We start from the raw sequence: 20,954 nt of genomic DNA, 5'->3' as shown, positions 1-20,954 counted from the left end.
TGTGGATCCTGGTATGTGTGCTGGAGCTTTGAGTGACAGTGATTGTCCTAGGAGGGTGAAGCAGAAGCAGTGTTATTCTGAGGAAGATGAGGGATTCAGAACCTTAGGCTTCACAGTGCAGCAGTGATACTGCCTAGCCATTAAATATTGAGGATATGCTGAACAGACAGGTAAAGGTGCATGGCTGCTGGCAGTTTTATGATGTGAGAACATCCTTTATTCTCAATCTGTCTCTCACCTTCCTGACTCACTCCTTGTCCCAACCAGCTGCTGAAAGCAACCAAGGTGTCACGTATGGTATACCATAAAAATGGGTGTTTTAAAGGTTTTTGCATGTATTAAAATGTATTGTATCAAATTTATTATTTAAAAATATATATTTATTTTGCTTATCTGTTATTTTAGTTTACATTCAGTTTTTAGTTGATTTTACACTATTTTATTTTACAGAACATATTGTCAATTGCTTGATATTCATTTCCATAGTATCTTGATAGCCCCGCCCACAGTGAAATCTCATTTGTCCACATACACTATGATTCTAGTTTGGGCTCATTAAATATATAAATAGATAAATTATTACTTTTATTCAGCAAGCACACATTAAATAAAAAAAAAAGTGACAGTAAAGGTTAAAGGCTTTCTATTCATCAAAGAATCCTGAAAAATGTATTTATTGTACAGTTTTTATAAAACTGACGATTCAGCTTTGCCATCACAAAAATAAATTACATTTTAAAATAAACAGAAGTTATTTTAAATTGTAATAATACTTTACAATAATGCTGTCTTTTGACCGAAAAAATGTAGCCTTGGTGAGCATAAGAGACTTTTCTTATGGACCCCAAACTTTTGAACGTTAGTGTAACCACACATAAAAAATTGGCTGTGACAGTGCTGCAATGAAATTTGCTTGCAGTGTCGATGGACAAATTAAACGTTGCTGGTAAGGACAAGGTGTTAAGTCCAGATTAATTTCCTTTCTCCCTGTATCCTCCTGCTGGTGATAAACAAGTGACCAAGAACGACTGAAAAGCTGAGAGCTAAAACTTAAGGGCCATTTAGTATATCAGACTCCAGGGAAAGTAAAATCCTACCGTCTTTCTGGACACAGAAGAAAGTAGACATCCGAATTTATGGCTATGTCTCTCAAGAATTCACACCTGGGATGGCCTGTCTACTGGAAGTTGTGTTTCATGCCCAAACACTGAACGACAGATTCTTCAGTCTAATGGAAGCATTATGTAATGGGAAGAACAGAGAATGGTCAACACCATCTGATTAGAACTTCAGCAGCACTCTGAGATTCAGCCAATGGACCTTACCTACAGTAAACGGACCTCACAGTACTGCATGTTTTTAACACAGATACATGTCAACCCTGAGGTTATGGAATAAAGCAAGCCCCTCGACGGCTGAGCGAGAAGTATATTGTTAAGCACAGTGACCTTAATGCTGGTAAGTGGACGTACCTGCTTGTGCAAACACACAAACACATTCATTCACACACATAGACACTCCAGCATGGTTGAAGATACCTCTGGCCTGTTCATCTCTACGGCTGCTTCTCATCTCTCAGCTAGTACAAAACAAAAGGCCCCAAATAAACATTGATAGCGACTCTATATTCAGTTTTACCAACGCATAAAAAATAGTAATATGTACACTCAAATTCAACACAGTTTCAAAAAAACCTCTCTCTGAGGGGGACGTTTCTGCTTCAGAATATTATATACAGAGTTTTATTGTTCTTACGCCTATCATGGAGGTTAAAAATCACAGAGAGCATTGTGGAAGTACCATACCATGGAGAACGGTAGGAATTACAGATGTGTATTTTCTGTAAAAAATAAAATAACACCTATACACACTAATTTAATTTAAATGTCCTATGAAACTCCAAATTTAAGGTTGGCCCCAATTAGTGAATGTAACCAGTTCAAAAATATCATACAATAACAATATCCTCATATAAAACTATGCTTCAAAATGGACAATCACTTCCCTGTTATGAAAATGTCCTCTAACTGCATACTTTATCAGATATTAAAACCCCTAAACACCTTATTATAAAACATCTTTTTTTATGATTTTGGTGGCAAAAAAATAAGCATATCAACACAGTGATCTGCAAAGTGTATCCAATCCAAGCTTCCTGTGAAATGATCAGTCTTGCACCACACATGCTCTGCAGCTCCACGAGGCACTTACGCAAACACGCACGCACGCACACAGCAGGGATCCAAACATAAAAGAAGAGCGTAGATGATGTGAAGACCACAGCATACATGCACTCGGGGTCCTTTTCTGTAAGCAGTTCATGTAAAGAACACGCTAAAAATGCTCCTTTATGCATCTGCGGGGGAGAATATCTTACGCCGTCTTTCAAACTAAATAATCTCAGCCCATGACTAAAAGGAGGAAGAATATAAAAGATGACACCCTCAAGTCATCTACACACATGCACATGAAAGAAAATCCATCAAATGTCAGTGTAGACCCATCTTATACTGAAACTGAAACTTAACGTTGGGCTACACCAGGCTTGTACTGATGACCTCACAACGTCAAGTGCATCTGATATGTACAGGACGAGGTACAAAGGGATGATGCTCTGTTTGGCAGGCTCTTATGAAATCTGTAAAATATTTCTTTTTTTCTCCCCCCAAGCAATGAGAAATCTGCACCACAAATTCTGTTATAACTATTTTCTTTCCCCTCCATTTGTCTGTTTGTTTATGTTGATATAGTTTAAACTACAAAAAAAACAACATCGGCTGTCAAAAGGAAGTCCCATTTCATGTTGTTCACATACTTTTCCCTCGGCTGTCAGCGAGGGGTTCCCGCAGGTTGTCCCGTGTGTATTCATTGAACAGACAGTCATTATTTCTGCTCAAGATTTCCCTAAAATATTAAAAGAAAATCTCAGAAGCATGTATTGTGGGGCGAGTTTTTTTTCTTTTAATTCCTGTTTCTTCATTGCCCTTTTAAAGGGTAGCCTTTCGATTCAGTCCACCATATTCAGTATGCAATTTTACACCAATCTATATATTTTATATAGATTTCTTGTTTTCATATCTTTACAAAAACTCTTTTAAAAAGAAGACAAAAAAAAGAAGAAAAGAAGAAAATTGGAAAGAAAATTCAAGGAAAATACGAGGTGGAGCCTATTGCTGGCAGACTGAACGGTCATCCTGTGATTGGGGGTGGCTAAAGCTAAACGATCAGGTCTTGTGACCATATTTTTCAGACGCAGCTTTCCAGAGTCGAGCCCATTAGGTTGTCTGGGGGTTAATGGGGGATTCAGATGACACAGATGGAGAACGAGAGTGTTTCAGAGAAGGGGGCAGGTGGATATCCTAGGTGGTCCAGAAGGAAAATCAGGCTTAGGGTCTGCGGTGGCCGCCCCATCCCTTCACGTTGGCCTCCACTGCCTCCTCTTGTCCTCCTCCCAGTCTAATCAGGGCACGTGGTCAAACCTCTACCGATTGGATCTGGTTCATCTGTGCCCTCATCATCTGAACGCTGTTGAGAATCTTCTTCTGATGACCCGCTAGTGTCACTCCGATCCTGAGAATGTCCCTGTGTACACACACACACACACAGAAAGAGGCAAGATTAAACACGAGCGCTCTTAAGCATACACCATAATGTTGTAGTAACACATTTTTATTCACTGGCTTCATCACATGATGCCAAAGTAAACTGAGCATGTTAATTCCAGATTGAGTAACCGGTAAATTCTTTTATCCCTATCATCCTCTGTTTGTTGCACAATCCAAGCGTCTCTAAAACAATAGCTCCTTTGTTTTCATGGCGCGTCTGGTTTGGCCAGGTAACTGCTGAAGTGAGGAGAGGAGAAGAGTCTAAGCATGCATTTCTGTGGCTTCCATTTCCACTGTGATTGACAGCCAGCAACAAAGATGAGAAAATATACCTTTATTTATTCTTTTATTTGAATCCATAAACTGTCTAATCATTGAGAGATTATTTTAGACTGCAATTTATAATTCATTCTCAAAAAAGACAAAGAGGATAATAAGAGACTGAAAAGTACAGCTACTGTACATAATCAGTCACATTGAAACTGAAATTGCTATATGGCCTTGTGCATTTATCATTATACCTCAAAAAAGACGGTCATTTAAATAAATGGTAAAACTTTACAATAAAGTTCAAGTCTTCACATTTAACAGCATTTATCAAACTAGGTTTTCTACTTTTTTCTATTTTAATGTATTTTAAAATCTCATTTATACTTGTGATGGCAAAACGGAATTTTCAGCAGCAATTATTAATCATAAAAAATTCTAATATGCTGATTAGCTACTTAAGAAACATTTAATATTATTAATGTTGAAAACAGTTATGCTGCTTAATATTTTTGTGCAAACCATGATAGACGTAAGGATTCTTTAATGAATAGAGGCAAAAAAAAGTTTTTTTTAATCTTTTGTAACATACTGTTTTGTAACATTACTTTGACTTTTGATCAATTTAATAATTTTTTTCTTTCAAAAAAAACAAAAAACTGTCTCAAGCTTTTAAACAATAGCATAATATTTATTATATTTTATACCATAGTGTGTAGCCCTAATATATAGACTGAGAAACTTAGGGCAATATAGAGCAAAACTAGGTATTGACAATCAGTGCTATTAGAGTCAAAGATCCCCTAGAGGTTCTGCTGACTCAGTGATCATAGCGTTGCTGTTTTCTGAACTGTTTTCTCTCGTAGGTATAGCACTTACTCCATGGTCATCTGGGAAACGAGGTCAAAGCTGGTGAAGTTGCCATTGGCGAAGTTGTCTTTGTACTGGCCCATCTTAATAGCGTCCAGCCAATCTTCCACAGTGTTAAAACTGGAGAAGTCAGGCACACTGCGGTCAAGCAAGGGCAAATGCACACTGGAGGGACAATGAAAAAGAGATTGAGAGACAGATCAGTCACACTGTTGTGAAAGTACGCAGTAAAAATAGCCTTTAACCACCAAGTACACACTACAAACTGGAAGTCACCAGTATATATATATATATATATATATATATATATATATATATATATATATATATATATATACACACACATATATACAGTACAGACCAAAAGTTTGGACACACCTTCTCATTCAAAGAGTTTTATTTTCATGACTATGAAAATTGTAGAGTCACACTGAAGGCATCAAGGGCTATTTGACCAAGAAGGAGAGAGATTCCACATTACTGTAGTGTATAAGCCTCCAGGCAAAAAGAGCTGGTGAGAAGCACGCAAAATCCAAGCCTCTCACCATCAGCGTGATGACAGAAGAAACTGGACACTTTACATTTGTCCACAAAAAACTGACAAGAGTTGCTTCATCTCCCAGATTTACCAATGTTTCAAGTTTATTACTGCCTAAAGCCTTTAATAATGAGTTGATCTATCAAACACCGTTGATTTTATTTACATAGTAATTCAATGCCAAAAATAAAAAAAATAAAATAAAAATAACTTCACAGCATAAATAAAGTCCACACACTGATATCAGAAGTTAAACCAAAGCATTGACCAAAAATTGAAAACAGAACAGAAATAATTTAGAATGCTTTTTAAAGGCTCTTTAAGGTCATATTCCATTTGGTTTTGTAAATATGCCTTGAAGGATGCAAGTGAGTCAGGTCTGGCAAAAGGTCAGACAGAAAATTTCCCCCTAATAAATGAACCATGCATGCAAAAAGCACACATGCACACAGACATACACTTCAGTGTAACGGTGAGACAGACTAATCTAAGTACTAAATACCTTAAAAAGGAAACTTCAAAGCAAGTAATAAAGTTGTTTTTGTAGCCACACATATATCATGTAACACGGATGGATCTGCACTTCTCTCTAAACAATACAGTATTATGTATGTGCAACGGTTAGACTGAAAACATCATTACAATCCCTTGATGCTGCCATGGCATACCATAGTGTAAAGTTTCACATCTGTGTCTAAAGCGCTTTCCAAAAAGGCAATGTGTCTCCATAAACTAACTACTGTAGAAACTTGTTTAAACATCTTTCTGCATAAATATGATTTATTGTAACGACTGTTGCACACTACTCTGCCTAAGTTAAATGTCAGATGAGTCAAAGTGTTAAATGTACACCCTGTTCCAAAGCCCAGTGATCTGCATAGCTGTCTACAGCCTTCTAGGTAGAAGCCTAAGTCAAAGGTAACCTCGAAAGCGACTGATTTGGAAATGCTCTACACCAGTGGTTCCCAACCTTTTTCACCTCGCGGCCCACACAACCAAACACATATGTTTGCGCGGCCCACTGCAAAAAAATTAACTGACCCCGCTATTGTTGGGTTAATAACTTAGTACTCAGAAGCTAGATTGTTAACTGTATTTACTGAATGAACTAGGGCTGTGCGATATGGACAAAAAAAAAATATCGCGATTTCTTTGATACATTTTGAGATTTCGATTTTAATCACAATTTTGACACACACGGATATGCTTTACAGTCATAAATGCATTCAGGATGATTTTGAAACATATTTACAAACGAAAACCAATTAGAGCTTTATGAAAAAGTTACAGTAACATCTCTAGAACAGACATAAGTCAAAATAATCAATATAGTATTTTTTTATTTTATCTCTAGCCTTTTACCGCGGGCAGTGTAAACGCTCTGATCCATTAACATGGGCTCGGAAAAAAGGCGCATCACAGACAGTGTGTGAATCTGGAGTTAGGCCTGTGTAGGGGGTAAGGGGGGTGTCTGCAGTCTTGGGTGACGGGATGGGGGGCTTATGATATTAGACTTCGTAGCCTATAATAAAAGATAATGAATTTCAAACCTTAACTAAACACATTTTTATTCAAAGATCAACCGTGTCATTACTCTTTAGTCTGCCACAAGAAACAACAACATTAAAATCATGAACTCAAATGTCATTGTAAAAAACAAAAAAAAAAAACAATGACAGTTGTAACAGTGCGTAAATCAGACCTTTCTGTAACGCTAACGCTAACAAGCTTAAACGAAAATAACGAAATAATTGTGTAGCGGAGTATTTTTTTTACACATTGCCATGAACTGTCAATCACTCCTGTACGCATGCATCACTGTCCTCCTCGCAGCTGCAGAAACTTGCGCTCTCTTCATCAAGCTTTAAAACAAAAAGGGGACAAAAAGGTCGTATTGTCTTTGTGCATATGGATTAATTCAAGTACACCCGGCTGCAGCCTGCAGATCGAGGCGGGGCTGCACTTGGGGCGGGGTTGCACGTGCAGCCCCGCCCCACACCTACTCTGATTGGTTCAATCGTCTTTCATAGACTTACATGATAGGAAATGTGTGCGTAGTTAGTGTAGGATGGAGAATGCTGTTTAAAAAGCTAAAAACACTGTACAGTTTTACAAAGCCTTTACTATAATGCAGTTTTTTATTGTTAACTTGACTCACTAAGTCTGATTTATTGAATCAAGAGATGTCAAGCTGCTGCAAGTTTACTCTTCTTGACCAGATTAATTCACAATAATTTGGACATTCTAAAAGCACGCTTAACGTGAAAGTACGTGGCTTTATGCATTAAAACAGTGTTTTAAAAAGACCAAACTCAGTAAACAAATGATTAATAAAGCATTCTATTCACAAACAAGTAGATATGAGCACAGAATACGAACACAAAGCGTTTAATTTCCACCCATAACCTGCTTGTCTGTAAATAAAATGTGTTATTAAAAATGTTTACTGAGTTTGGTCTTTTTAAAACACGTTTTAATGCATTACGCCACGGTATGCGTTTTCCTTTCAGTCTAATGGTTTTCTATGGGAGGAAAATACTTAACACGTAATTAAACACATTGCATTCTTATTCTGGACTCATCTGCCTGTCAGTGAATAGAATGCTTTATTATTAATTTGTTTACTGAGTTTGGTCTTTTAAAAACACTCTTTTAATGCATTAACCCACATTAAACGTAGAATGTCCCGAATCATTCCAGCTGATTGAAAAGAATTGGCTCAATGGTCACAAAATGGATATCGGAGAAGATACCAATTTAATATAAATAGATGATACTTTATAAAGTTTATCTCAATATTTGACAGTGGCTGTGAGACTGCACTAAAATAAGAGCACAATTATCATGAAATTGTGTTCGTTACTATAGCAACGGTTTACAGGTATGTCCTTTCAGAATCATCACTGGCCGATAGAAATAAAAGTTTATCGATTTCTTCACTTTCAAATAACGAGGAGCAGCATATTTTCCTGAAATAAAGGGGAGAAAAAGTCTATGTTTTGCATTGTAGTAAAGAAAATGTAAAGTTTAATAGAAATTGAATTGACAGACACATTAGAATATTGCAGTGTCATTTATCAACTGCATGACGGATAATTATATGTAACAATAATTGTCTTTTCATGCTATATAAATTAAAACAGTAATGATATACCCCTTTCATTTTCCTTTCTCATACTCTGATGATATGAAATAATCATATTTTCTAAAATAATTTAATTCATAATTCATTCTTCTATCTGAAGACCTGGTCGTCTTACTGTGGATAATCAATCCAATTAATTTACTATATTCGTATGTTAGCCTAAAGATCAGCTTAATTTAACAAAATAATCATTCCAGGGACATGGCGAGTTACAGGCTAATGTTTTTTTTCTTCTTTTGTGCATTATGAAGTCTTTATAAAACTGTACAGTGTTTTTAGCTTTTTAAACAGCATTCACCATCCTACACCAACTACGCACACATTTCCTATCATGTAAGTCTATGAAAGATGATTGAACCAATCAGAGTAGGTGTGGGGTGGGGCTGCACGTGCAACCCCGCCCCAGGTGCAGCCCCGCCTCGATCTGCAGGCTGCAGTCGGGTGCTTCTCGATTAATTAGATAAATGAATATCTAAATTCGTGCCTCGCCGCCTACGGTATTTTTTTAGAACTTAGAAAAAAGATGCTGCAACCAATGAGCAGCCGACGGGGGGAATTATTCTGAAATATTGATTATTACCTCATTTGTCATGTGTGGACTATATTCCATAGGGTTGCACAAATCCCTCTGCTTAGACAGTGACATCACTATTTTGGATTTACCTTTAGTACAAAGTGTGTGTGTGTGTGTGTGTGTGTGTGTGTGTGTGTGTGTGTGTGTGTGTGTAAAGCTACGTTGACTTATGTTATTCATACAATACCTACTCAAACATCAAAAACAAAGCCGGCTGCAATGAATTTCTGTGCAAAACAGCTTTTACTACAAACACTTTCACACAAGAACATTGTTATCACACAAGAACATTTTGATAGAAAACAAAAAATATTTAAAGTAGATAAAATTAGAATAAATAAAATGGAAATGTCTACATACTACATACTATTACTACTGTAAACTTTGCAAATAGGACATCAGCCCCTTCAAGTCAATGAACAATAACAAAGTGGGCTGCAATGAACATGCACAACTAATATCATCACGCTATAAAGGGTTGGCCTGCGCTGGGTGCGCCCCTCCCCCTATAACTGTTCTGTCTCGCGGAGGAGCTCATTTGTGTGCATCTGTGTGAAATACGCATAGGAAAAAAGAACGACAGAAAGAACGGCTCCCCTCCAGCCGCGACTCGGCTCCCATCGTTCATGTTTATGAGCCGTTCAAAAGAATCGGTTCGTTCGCGAACGTCACAACTCTACATTTTACACACCCTCTCCGGCCACGTTTAGATGTTGACACTGACAGTGGCAAAAGTGATGCGTGTGCGCTTTTCACTTGTAAAACTCAAGGTTATATTGGTAATATAGTCTCTGCTCTCAGTGGGACGACGAATTACGACAATTGCATTGTGAAGGGCACTCTGAAAAGCGGAAGCGCAGGCAAAAGAATAAAACCTCTATTAAAACAGATGTCCAAAGCAGCGTACCGGTACGCTAAAAGCACGTTCTGGGCGCACGGAAAGGTGGCGGTACGCTCAAGAGCTATATTTGGAAGTGGCGGTACTGAGTACCGGTGCGTTCCGGCCCAATTAAAGCACTGATTATATATATGAAATGGTGTTATTATGTTATGGCTTAGACATTTTTACATATATTAAGAATATTATTATTTATTTTAATAGTAATTGGCAGATTTTGATGTTATAAAGAAGATCTAATATGCATCAACCAACATAGCACACATATATATTTGGTAAAATATTTATATTATAATCCACATTTGGATTTTTTTTTCACTCATGTTGTTGCAATGCATTCTGGGATTGCATAGTCTAATTAATTATTTACAACATTTAATTGTACATCCTACTCAGTGCTCTCCTCCAAACAATGTGCAATCTGTAGTAAATGAAAACAAATATGGTGACTGTATCTATGTAGGTTATTTTCAATTACAGATTATTAATGTCTAACAAGAAATATTATGCTGTTACATTATTATGCGCCCTCTGTTTGATGCACATACACACACTGGTTCACTGAACTTTGCTTAACAGAAATCTGCTTGCTTTCAGGACAAGCCTTTATGCAAAATGGAAATACTTTTTAACATTTACAAATATGAACCATGCTGAAAAAAAGCATTAAATATAATATGCATCCGTCTAAGTGCATAACAAGGAAAGGCATGTTAAACCATGCTTAAGTTCGAAACACTTAATATAAAGCATCACATGTTCAGGACAAACCGTGCGTTTGTCCATATAAATGTATTATTCACAGCTGTAAAGTGATGTTTCTGACAGATATTTTCTGTGCATAGTGCACAAATTCATTGTCAATTACATACATCAGTTATTATTGATAAGTTGTTATAGCACTAGTTGATTCCTATCTTTTGCAACACCCTTCACATAAAATGCTGTCTGGGTTTTACAACCACTCACTCATTTGCTTTTGATCATCCAAACAAACTGAACTCTGTTTTCCAACTCACCCTGATGACAGTGGAGTCATGGCCTTTAGGCTGTTGGGGTTACGGATCATCTTGTCCAGGTTGTTGACAATCTGGCTGAACTTGGGCCGGTTGTTACGGTCTTTCTGCCAGCAGTCCAACATGAGCTGATGGAGGGCACTGGGGCAGTCCATGGGAGGGGGCAGCCGGTAGTCTTGCTCAATAGCATTGATGACCTGCAGAGGGAGACACAGATCTCTGAGGGTCTCGAGCTGGTTATTAAAAGGGGCGAAGAAAGATACACTAGTTGCATCCCAAGTCATCCCAAATGTCAGTGACAGGTGACAAACGATAGTGGGAAAGAGGGAGGGATGGCTTCAGGAAATGACAAGCCAGATCAGAACTTGGGCCTCCTGCATGAGTAGCACCATGCAACAAGCCTGCCTCACTATTTAAACTGTTCTACAATATAACATCTGTTATTGTTTCTCAGGCCTAATTATACTGTGGGCAACATTAATGTGTAACATTATAAGATAATCTAATGTTTAATCAGTATTAGCAGACGTTAAATTCTCGGAACTGTAACTCAAATGTTACATAATGTGTAATGCATTAGATTTAAATTAATTTAATTTAAATAAATGTAATAAATTGCCATAAACCATTGCTTTGATAGGAGCTGCCGGCATGGCATGAGGCAGGTGGCAGTAGATATGAGCCAGCGTCTGGGCAGGGGGGTTGTAACACAACAGGAGACAGAGGATTGATCTGCAGTCTTCATAAATGCACTGTGATCATTATCTGGGTCTTAGGGGGACACAAGGAAGCCATTTGTCATTGGCCACAAACACACATGATCACACACCCTTTACACTTACAAAACCACACACACACAGACAGACTATAAATAAGCACTCATAGTCAGCTGCTATCTAAATACCTCCTAAATCAGCTAATAGATCTTGATTATGAAGGTGCTGATAACAACAATTTGGCAGTACATGTGTTTCCTCTCTGATCAAATGTGAAAAAAGAGCGGTCTTAGCGTTACTAAGTTTTTTGGCAGCATATAGCAAGAGTCTGGCTCCCATCCGTTCTACTCATTTCAATTCATGCAACATCTGTCAGATTAAACATGATTAACCCATGGCCTGTAATCTACACGCTGACTAAATTGTACATTTGGAAAATGTGCTGCAAGCTGTAACAGGAAATCAAGAACGTCACTTAAATAAAACTTAAATACATCTACAGCAAATTAACTATAGCTTCACTAAATGTGCAAAAAAGGTACTGAGCATTTATCTGAACTGAGCCGACGGATGTACTGTCACATCTGAATGGAACAGGGTGCTTCAAGTGGCCTTGATGGCCAGAAAAGAAATGCATGGCCACGAAGTGGAAAGTGCGTGCAGGACCCGAGTGAGACCCGCCGTTTCCCAACTCATTATCGTAGCCATTATGGTGTACCATTCAAAGCCTCATTAATCTCATTCAAACGGCCAGCCCGATGGGAGGACCGCGACGCTATCTGGAGCTGGTAATAAGATAACTGCGGCCCCTCTTAGCGCATTAGCATTCACACTTTCAATTTGAAACTATTTTCATTATCTGGACCCATAATTTCTAGCCACCCAGAGGGATGCTAGAAAAGGGAGCTTTCTTCAAGGGCAGGGACTGTTTAACGTGGCACCGTGCTTTGCATGTGAAATAATCATTTTATTCACCAGTAAGTGAATGTGAAATACAGTTGATTTTTTGTGGTAGCCTTTGTGACAGATGCATTTGGTGAGTAAATGATAGCCTATATCAGACTTTGTACTTGCGCTCAGTTTCAGTTCGCTTCTGTACTCAGTCTGAGATAGCAAACCATCTCCCAGTTGGCTCCAAAACAGCTTGCCAATCAATGAACAGAGGACAGGCTGAGAGTCTTGACATAGATGCTAAGCGCTGAATTTCAGATTGTAATTTAGGTTAGGGAAATCGAAAACGACAGCGGACATGGAGAAACGGGATGCTATTCGCTCTGTTGTGGAGAATATTCCCGGCATTTGTCAACTGAAGCCCGAACAAGAAGAGTGTTTGTTTCACATTTTGAATGGAGGTGATGTTGTGGCCCTACTCCCGACAGATTTTGGGAAACGTTTAATTTATCAACTGTTACCAATCATCAGCGAGAAACTGGGGAGGCAAAAGTCTGGCAAGGCGATAATTGTGATTGTGTCCCCCTTGGTTGCTCTCATGCAGGATCAGGTTAAGGAGGCAGTGAAACTTGCTCGATGGGTTTGTTTTTGCAGCATACCTGTGTTTACAGTGGTAGTTTGAGGCGGCTGAGCCGGCAAATAAGACACGTTATAACCAAACGTTATGTGACTGGCTGACGGGTACACCAATGATTTAAACTTCAGACAAGCGCCCCCCCATGAGAAAGTAAACACTTGTCAATTATGCCCTTCCAGACTCTGTCTACGAAGCAAAGCGAAGTTTGGTATTACCAGTAGGGCTGTCACTTTTTATTCGATTTTCGAATATGCATTCAAACATGACGTGAAATATCCGTAATCGAACTATAAATAAAATATCCAGTTTTTAAAATGCCATGTGTAGCGCATTTTTTACAGTCTTAGACCGTTTGTTTTTTATTTTATTCTTTGCCATCTTATCCAGTAGAGAGCACTCTAGACGTATTGTACTGTAGGCCCATGACCAAATCACGTGAATAAGAGCTAGTAGCCAGGCACGTATGTGCTCTTCGAACGTGTCTTCTCCACCACGGGGAACATTGTAAATAAAAAGAGAGCCGCACTTGATCCAGATCAAGTTGATAGACTGGTGTTTCTTCCAAACAATATTAAGAAATGAATTAGGCTAGGCTATATGCCTTACTCCTGCTGCTGTAAGTTGTCACGTTATTGTTTGTGCCTGTTCTGAATCGTTTTTTTTTTATTTTTTCATTTAGCCTAATATTCAGGGATATGCATAGTGGCACTTCATGCAAGTTGATCATTAAGTAAACATTAAGTAAAAAAAATAATAATCCAGACAGTCCTGTTTATGACTCACTGTTAATACATTTGTGATTGAACCTCCATTAGGCTACGGTGTTTTTAGTTTGTTTTAGTTTTATGCGCGGGGGGGGTAGATATTTGAATATATTCGAATACATTGCATGATAGTCGATATCCGTTCGAATTTGATTTTTCTCAAAAGTGACAGCCCTAATTACCAGGCTAAGTAAATGATCCCCTTTGACACAATACAAGGACAACAGCTTGATGAGACTCTCAAAGTCACATGATGTACCCACCAAGAGCATATGTTCTCCAAAATAAACACAAATACAGTTCAAACCTCTTATTTAAACCCCAAAAATGTGATCTCTTGAAATTCTTATGTCTTCTTCTGCATTCTGAGGCCAATGTGATGTGATGATCGGTGCGGCTGTTTCTGCAAAGACTGACTACACTCATGCAGTGTTTGGGGTCTGAGGTTTGGCCTCACATACAGCAGAGTAGCACATGGGCAGATTTAAGATGTGCTCTTTCTGCTGTTTACCCTAGCCTCTGATTCAACATCAACCATTAGAAAATTGTTTTATAAGAAATTGGTAGTTTTACTTTATAAAGATAGGGGATTTACAGCTTAGAAAAGGTTATGAGGTAGGAGCACATATTGGAAGAATTGAATAAATAAAGTAAATAAGTAAAAAGAGTTATATAACTGTATAATTGTATAACCTGGAATTCAAATTTAACCATGAAACAAATCATCTAATAAATGTGCACCACCTTCAAAGATTAGGGTCGGTAAGTTTCTTTTTTTTTTTTTTTTTTCAAATTCAGCATATTAAGCAGCAAAACTGCTTTCAACATTGATCATTTTGTACTAGAAATGTTCCTTGAACACCAAATTAGCTTGTCAGAATAATTTCTGAAGGATCGTGAGACTTCGAATACTGGAGTAATGGCAGCTGAAAATCAAGCTATAAATCACATTTTACTATATTTTTGATCAAATAACTGCAGCCTCATAGAGCTCTATGGCATTGAGCCATAGAGACTTGTTTCAAAAAGAAGTGTAAGCAGTGAGATACGTACGTCTTGATTGGTCATGTCCCAATATGGCCGCTCTCCATACGACATTATTTCCCACATGACAATCCCGTAGCTCCATACGTCACTGGCGGAGGTGAACTTTCTATATTGGATGGCCTCTGGGGCTGTCCATCGAATAGGGATCTTCCCACCCTGTATAAACCCAAATCACAAACATCAATTCACCTCAAATCAAAGCACAAATCTGCATGAAAGTTTCAAATCAAATATAAAAAAAAATTCTCACCAGGGCACTAGTATAGGTGGGGTCAGATGTATCGTCCTCCAGAAAACGTGAGAGTCCAAAATCGGACACCTTGCATACAAGATTACTGTTAACTAAGATGTTGCGGGCCGCTAGGTCCCGGTGCACGTAATTCATGTCTGCAAGGTACTTCATCCCAGAGGCGATCCCTCGTAACATGCCCACCAGCTGAATCACAGTGAACTGCCCATCGTTTTGCTGTAAACAAGTACAGAACATAAATGGGTCAAGACATAAAATATTGGTAATACTGGCCTTGATGTAAATCTCCCTTTTAGTATTTAAAATATTCTTATTTTATGTTGTTTTATTTTGAGGATTCAATGTGTAAATATATTTATGAGCATATTATGCAGTACTGTAGTGTTGATAAATGTTATATCATAGTTGATAAATGCTATAGCCCTTTAAGGGTGGTGTTACATGGGAAGGTGGGTGTGGTCGGGGTGGACCAGAGTGCAGGGTTGCAGGAGTGTAAGGTAAAAGGAGAAGGAAATAAAACGAGGAACACGTTCGGTTAAATCCAGTCTGCATTGTGTCAGTTATTGACAAAACTACAAGTACAAATGTTTTTAACATTGATAATGACAAGAAATGTTTCTTTAGTATCAATTCAACATATAATAATGATTTCTGAAGGATCAAGTGACATTGAACACTGGAGTAATGAATGCTTTTTGTCACAGAAATAAATTACATTTGGAAGTATATTCAAATAGAAAATATATTTATGATTACAAGTTTGTCTCTAAATCACAATCACAATTAATCACAAAAAACATGATTAATTATATAAAATTTTATCTTGAAAATTGATTCACAGCCCTACTTCTTATAAAAGGCATTTGCAAAGGTGAAGTGTGCATAAAAAAACAATAGCATTTTGCACATTCCTAATAAGTAATTGTGTTACAGTTATCTCTGGGCAACCTATAAATCCCAAACAACAGCAATAAGGCAAGAATAGCTGTGGAAATCACGGTTAATGAGTCAAGCCTGGATTGGGTTGCAAATGCTCTGGTGAGGATTGCTAAAGTTTATGCTAAGCAATGCTAGATCAGACATTCGATGATCAATGTGGGACATTGCAAATCTTGCATCTGTTGACCATGGTGGTCAGAAAGCCCTTTGCTCATGAGGAGGTCCAGCAGTTTCTGACCCAGCTGTGCTTGCAGCTGCCTCCATCTGCAGACCCTCCGCAGACAGCCATGAGGCAAGCAACATTCAGCTTCTGATCAGAGGAGACGAGCGCAGCAGGCGTGGTGTGGACAGACACGCACGCGTCAAGTGGAGAGAGATGGAAAGCAATGGATGCTGGATGAAAGAGCTACAAGATGTCTTCATTTTGTGTCACATGCAAACCTTCCTCCTCTGAGCAGCATGTGCCACACTCAAACCCTTCCCCCACATTAAGCCGACTTGATTGAATTTCTCCTCACCCTCCACAGCAATTAAATGGCATCCATTATTCATGAAGCTGAAATCCTTCGTAAATACAGCCTGGCACTCTAATCTGCTCACAGTGTTTGCCTATAGTTTAATTGAAGGGATTCTTCACTCAAAAGTTATTTGGAGTGAAACAAACATTCTTAATATGTGAATAATTCTATCCATGCTGTTTCTTCTTAGACACGTCTTTGCTGTCGGTTTGGCTGTGCTTAACATTTCATTTTAATGCTTCTCAAATCTATCTGAAAGTTTTGGTAGCATACCTTTTTGAATTTCTCTCCCTTTTGCTCTCTTTCACTTCTTAATCAGCCACAAAACAATATTGGAAGTTGGATCAGTGCAAGGAAGACAGGTTAGTATCGAGTCTCCCTCTCAGTCGTGTCTTACAAGAACTCCATCAGACTTATATTCTAGCACTTCAGCACTAACACACAATGTTGTCTTCCGCTGTCATAGTAAGGTGCCACAACAGAGGCATGTTTTTTTTTCAAAGAAATCAGCATTCTGTTAGAAATGGATGACAGTCTTGCAGAAACAACACAATAGTACAGCTACACAAAGATCTGAGGAGTTTCAAAGCTCTCACACACCACCAAACTGACGTTATGAGAGCAAAAAAAAAAAAAAAAAATCTTTTTGAATGCTTTAATATAAAATTGTGATTTGAACACAAGAGTAAACCTGATTTATGAGGTGGTGTTGTAACATTTTCACTCCTCTACTTGTGTTATCAGAAATCAGTCATTTCTTCACTTAGTGGCACGGTGGGGCATGTGCGGTCTGTCGTAGGGTGGGCTGTGCAAGTATAAACACGAGCAAAACAACTGGCTAGTCAACAGCTCAAATAATATCAGAACCTCACAATTACAGAGGTTAGCAAGAGCTGGATCTGATTGTGGTGAGAATAAATAAATTCAGTTCAAATGTCTAACAAATGGCGGGTCGTTTGGTTCCTGTTAACTCGCCTTCGTTTAAACGGCATAACCATGAAGGTTTCTTGTTTCAGATAATTACACTTCCTGAGCCTAACACTCCGAAAAGCTATGTTTCAAGGATAAAATAAATGTTATCTCGTGACAGATCAGAGGCAAAGCCTTGCTAATGAGCAAAACAAATAATTCCTTCCCCAAAGATTACATATTTACATAAATCAAAGGCTTTTTTTGACGCAACACACAGTGAGCCCAATTACCGGCGATCAATGCATTTTATCCACATCAGCTCTAAGCTGAAATCAAATTGACGCATGTCAGTCATCAGCTGACAGCAGCATTTTCTTCTCATTCCAATGCAGATAGATACAAAGTATTTTTCTCATGCTAAGAGTTTTCAGATTAATGCACCAAGCACAATTTTTTGATCACTATGTGTGTTCTGTGATATAGGTCGGAAGCAAATATGGAGCCTCAGTTTATCAGACACCGCTCTTGTAAAGCTTGTAATGCAGAGAACGTGGTCGAGAGAGCATGACCAATGCGAAATGAGGTCATGACTAACCACAGTGCAACAATCCAACTATTTCTTTAAAGAGACCGCTTTAAAGCAAATGTTAGTGTGGCAACCCATAGAGACGAATGGAAGAGATTTGAGTTTATTACAACATTCGAACAGCTGGATTCAACACTGAGAGTATTTGTTTGTTATGGGGGGGTAGCTGGGTATTGCAGAGAGATCCTGTGGAAAATTACCTGATGGACAGCATGAGAAATTAGGAGGGAACATTTGTATGATGTTGAGCATGCTGATGCGCATACAGACCTGCTGATGAGAGATTGAACTGGAATTTGAGTCATGTTTTAGTTACTGAGCTTGTGTTAGTGTGGGAAAATCTGCATTATTTTAGTGAATCAGTTCAGTTTTAGGAATTACTTGAAAAAAAAAAACGCCTTTTTTTTTTCTTCATTAAAATACTTTGGATGCACTTATAAATCCTTTTTGTCTAATTAAATAAAAAAATAAAATGGTTTATCCAGTAATCAGCACAATATTATAATATACAGTATGAAATGTTAATATCCATACTTTACTAAATATTATATTTATTATATATATATATATAGAGAGAGATAGAGAGAGAGAGAATATCATATATCAGCCGATACAATCAAGTAAAATGTAATCTCTTCAAACTAAATTGTACATTTTACTTTTTTTTTAATTTACATTTTTTAATATAACTCTGACTGTATTCGTCTGAAAACTGAAAGTCATATACACCTAGGATGGCTTGAGGATGAGTAAATCATGGGGTAATTTTCATTTTTGGGTGAACTGTCCCTTTAATTTATCACTGATTTCAACTAGGTTATGTAGATTGCAACACAGTTATTAAATCAAGACTCTGGGCAAAAATGCTCACCCTGAGGAAAGAGTCCAATGATCCATTTTCCATAAATTCTGTGATGATCATAACAGGGCTGCTCTTGGTCACCACTCCCTCCAAATGGATCACATTGGGGTGATCAAATTGCCCCATGATGCTGGCTTCACTCAGGAAGTCTCGTCTCTGCTTTTCTGTGTAACCAGTCTTCAGTGTTTTAATGGCCACAAACATTTCCCTCTTTCCTGGGAGCTTTAGGTTACCACTGCACACCTCTCCAAACTCGCCTATGGATAGAGACAAGTGCATCGTTCTTTAAGTCAAGGCACAAGAAAAATTTCACGTTAGAACACCGTTGGACATTAAGAGGTTGGATTACCTGCTCCAATGACCTGCTCGATTTTCACACATGAGATGTCAATCTCCTTAGCAAACTCCCTCACAGCTTCATTGGGGTCTTCATACGTAAATGGATCAATGTAAATCTTCATTCCTGGTGATACTTGAAAAAATTAAAAACAGCTATAATATTTCAATTCTGCAAAAAATACTGTACATCAGAATAGTCAGTGTAAATGTGAGAAATAATTAGAGATGCGAGCCCCTGGGAATTCTGGAAATGGCTGGCTTTCCAGCAGCTTTGAATTCTGAGCATGACATTGGAAGAGCTCATGAATACAGTCAGTGGAGTGTAACAGTGTTTGCCAAGAGAAAGATTAGGCATTTTAAATGTATGTATCACCTCTGGGGAGTCATAGTGCCCAGTGGGGACCATGTATCAGCACTTTCCATTGCTGCCAATCAAATTGCTTTTGATTGCAGGTAAATTGGCTTAAAGGTGAACTTAAGTGTGTGAGGACTTAAGTAATTCCTGTTTTAAATCCGATTATCTTTCGGCTCTAAATCTATCCAAAGGTATTTTAATAGACATATTGTGTTTTCATGCAGCCTGAGAGGTTTTCTATTGGTGATCTGTCTGCTCAGACGTTTTTGGAATTGATACATGTGCTCTCGCAACAGACAAGAAGAAGATAAATAGAGTGAGAGAAGCGAATGGCATCCACTATCAAAGGATCTGTGAACGTCACACTTCAATCCATGAGGTTATAGTGTATCTGCTATGCTGGAGAAATTTCTTCTGAGCAGAGCTCTCTCTTTAAATGATAGTCTACCCAAAAATGAAAATCTGTCATCATTTACTCTCCCTCAAGTTGTCCAAAACCCATGTAACATTCTGTCCTCTGTGGAGCACAGAAGGAAACATTTAGCAGTATGTTCTTGCTGCTTTTTTGCAGTCACTGAACGTAAATATTTCCATTCCCTTTAATGATATGGACAAGAGCAGCATTCTGCCTAACATCATTTTTTTGACAGAATGGAATGATAAGAAGGTAAGCAAATGGTGACAATTTTTCCCTTAAAGATTAAGAAACTGTTTAAGACAAAGAGAGAAAGAATGAACAAGATACACGTACAATTGAGAAAATGAGAGCACTTTCTGACCTTGAGCACTAATAGATGAATTCTGACCTTTATTTTCCAGGTTATACTGAGCCCATACTGGCCCAGAAATTATTTCAAAAATACAGAATTTACAGCAGCCTTTACCATTGATTACACAGCATAAAAGCTGTTTAAATTGATAATGAAGAGCAAAGAAAAATAAAACTTGAGGAAAAGTGCCAGACCATTTTCATTCAGCAGAGTGAGCAAGAGAGAGATAAACTATAAGCCCTCAGATTGAGAGCGAGCAAGAGCAAGCAAGCGAGCTTAGCTTTAAATTATTGCCTCGAAAGAATCTTAAAGATTTATTTCTATAAATGGAACAGCACTCCGAGGCTAAGTTTGTATTTACTGAAGTATTGCTCATTTTATGATGAATCTTTGACGGATCTTACTAACTTTGAAACACCTGGCACTGAGCTTTTTTAGCATTAGCTTTGTGTACT

At 38.0% G+C, this 20,954-nt stretch overlaps 1 protein-coding gene across 2 annotated transcripts in view; it reads right to left on the bottom strand.

The window, feature by feature from the left end:
• Positions 1-2,921: 2,921 nt before the first annotated feature.
• The window catches only part of LOC132119553 (ephrin type-B receptor 2-like), a 171,926-nt gene continuing 153,893 nt past the window's right edge, over positions 2,922-20,954 (bottom strand). Inside the window, exons 10-16 of one of the 2 annotated variants that reach the window (XM_059529616.1) lie at positions 19,385-19,507; positions 19,045-19,292; positions 15,219-15,434; positions 14,975-15,124; positions 10,917-11,110; positions 4,752-4,907; positions 2,922-3,582 (exon numbers count right to left, since the gene is read on the bottom strand). In XM_059529616.1, the coding sequence (XP_059385599.1) occupies positions 3,474-3,582; positions 4,752-4,907; positions 10,917-11,110; positions 14,975-15,124; positions 15,219-15,434; positions 19,045-19,292; positions 19,385-19,507 (1,196 nt within the window). In that variant the 3' untranslated portion in view covers positions 2,922-3,473. The remainder of the gene's footprint in view (positions 3,583-4,751; positions 4,908-10,916; positions 11,111-14,974; positions 15,125-15,218; positions 15,435-19,044; positions 19,293-19,384; positions 19,508-20,954) is intronic. The other variant, XM_059529617.1, reaches the window with a different exon arrangement.

This window comes from Carassius carassius, chromosome 38 (genome assembly GCF_963082965.1).
Source record: "Carassius carassius chromosome 38, fCarCar2.1, whole genome shotgun sequence".
Taxonomy (NCBI): Eukaryota; Metazoa; Chordata; class Actinopteri; order Cypriniformes; family Cyprinidae; genus Carassius; species Carassius carassius.
Note: the sequence above shows the minus strand (reverse complement) of the source record. Positions and strands in the feature narration are given on the sequence as shown.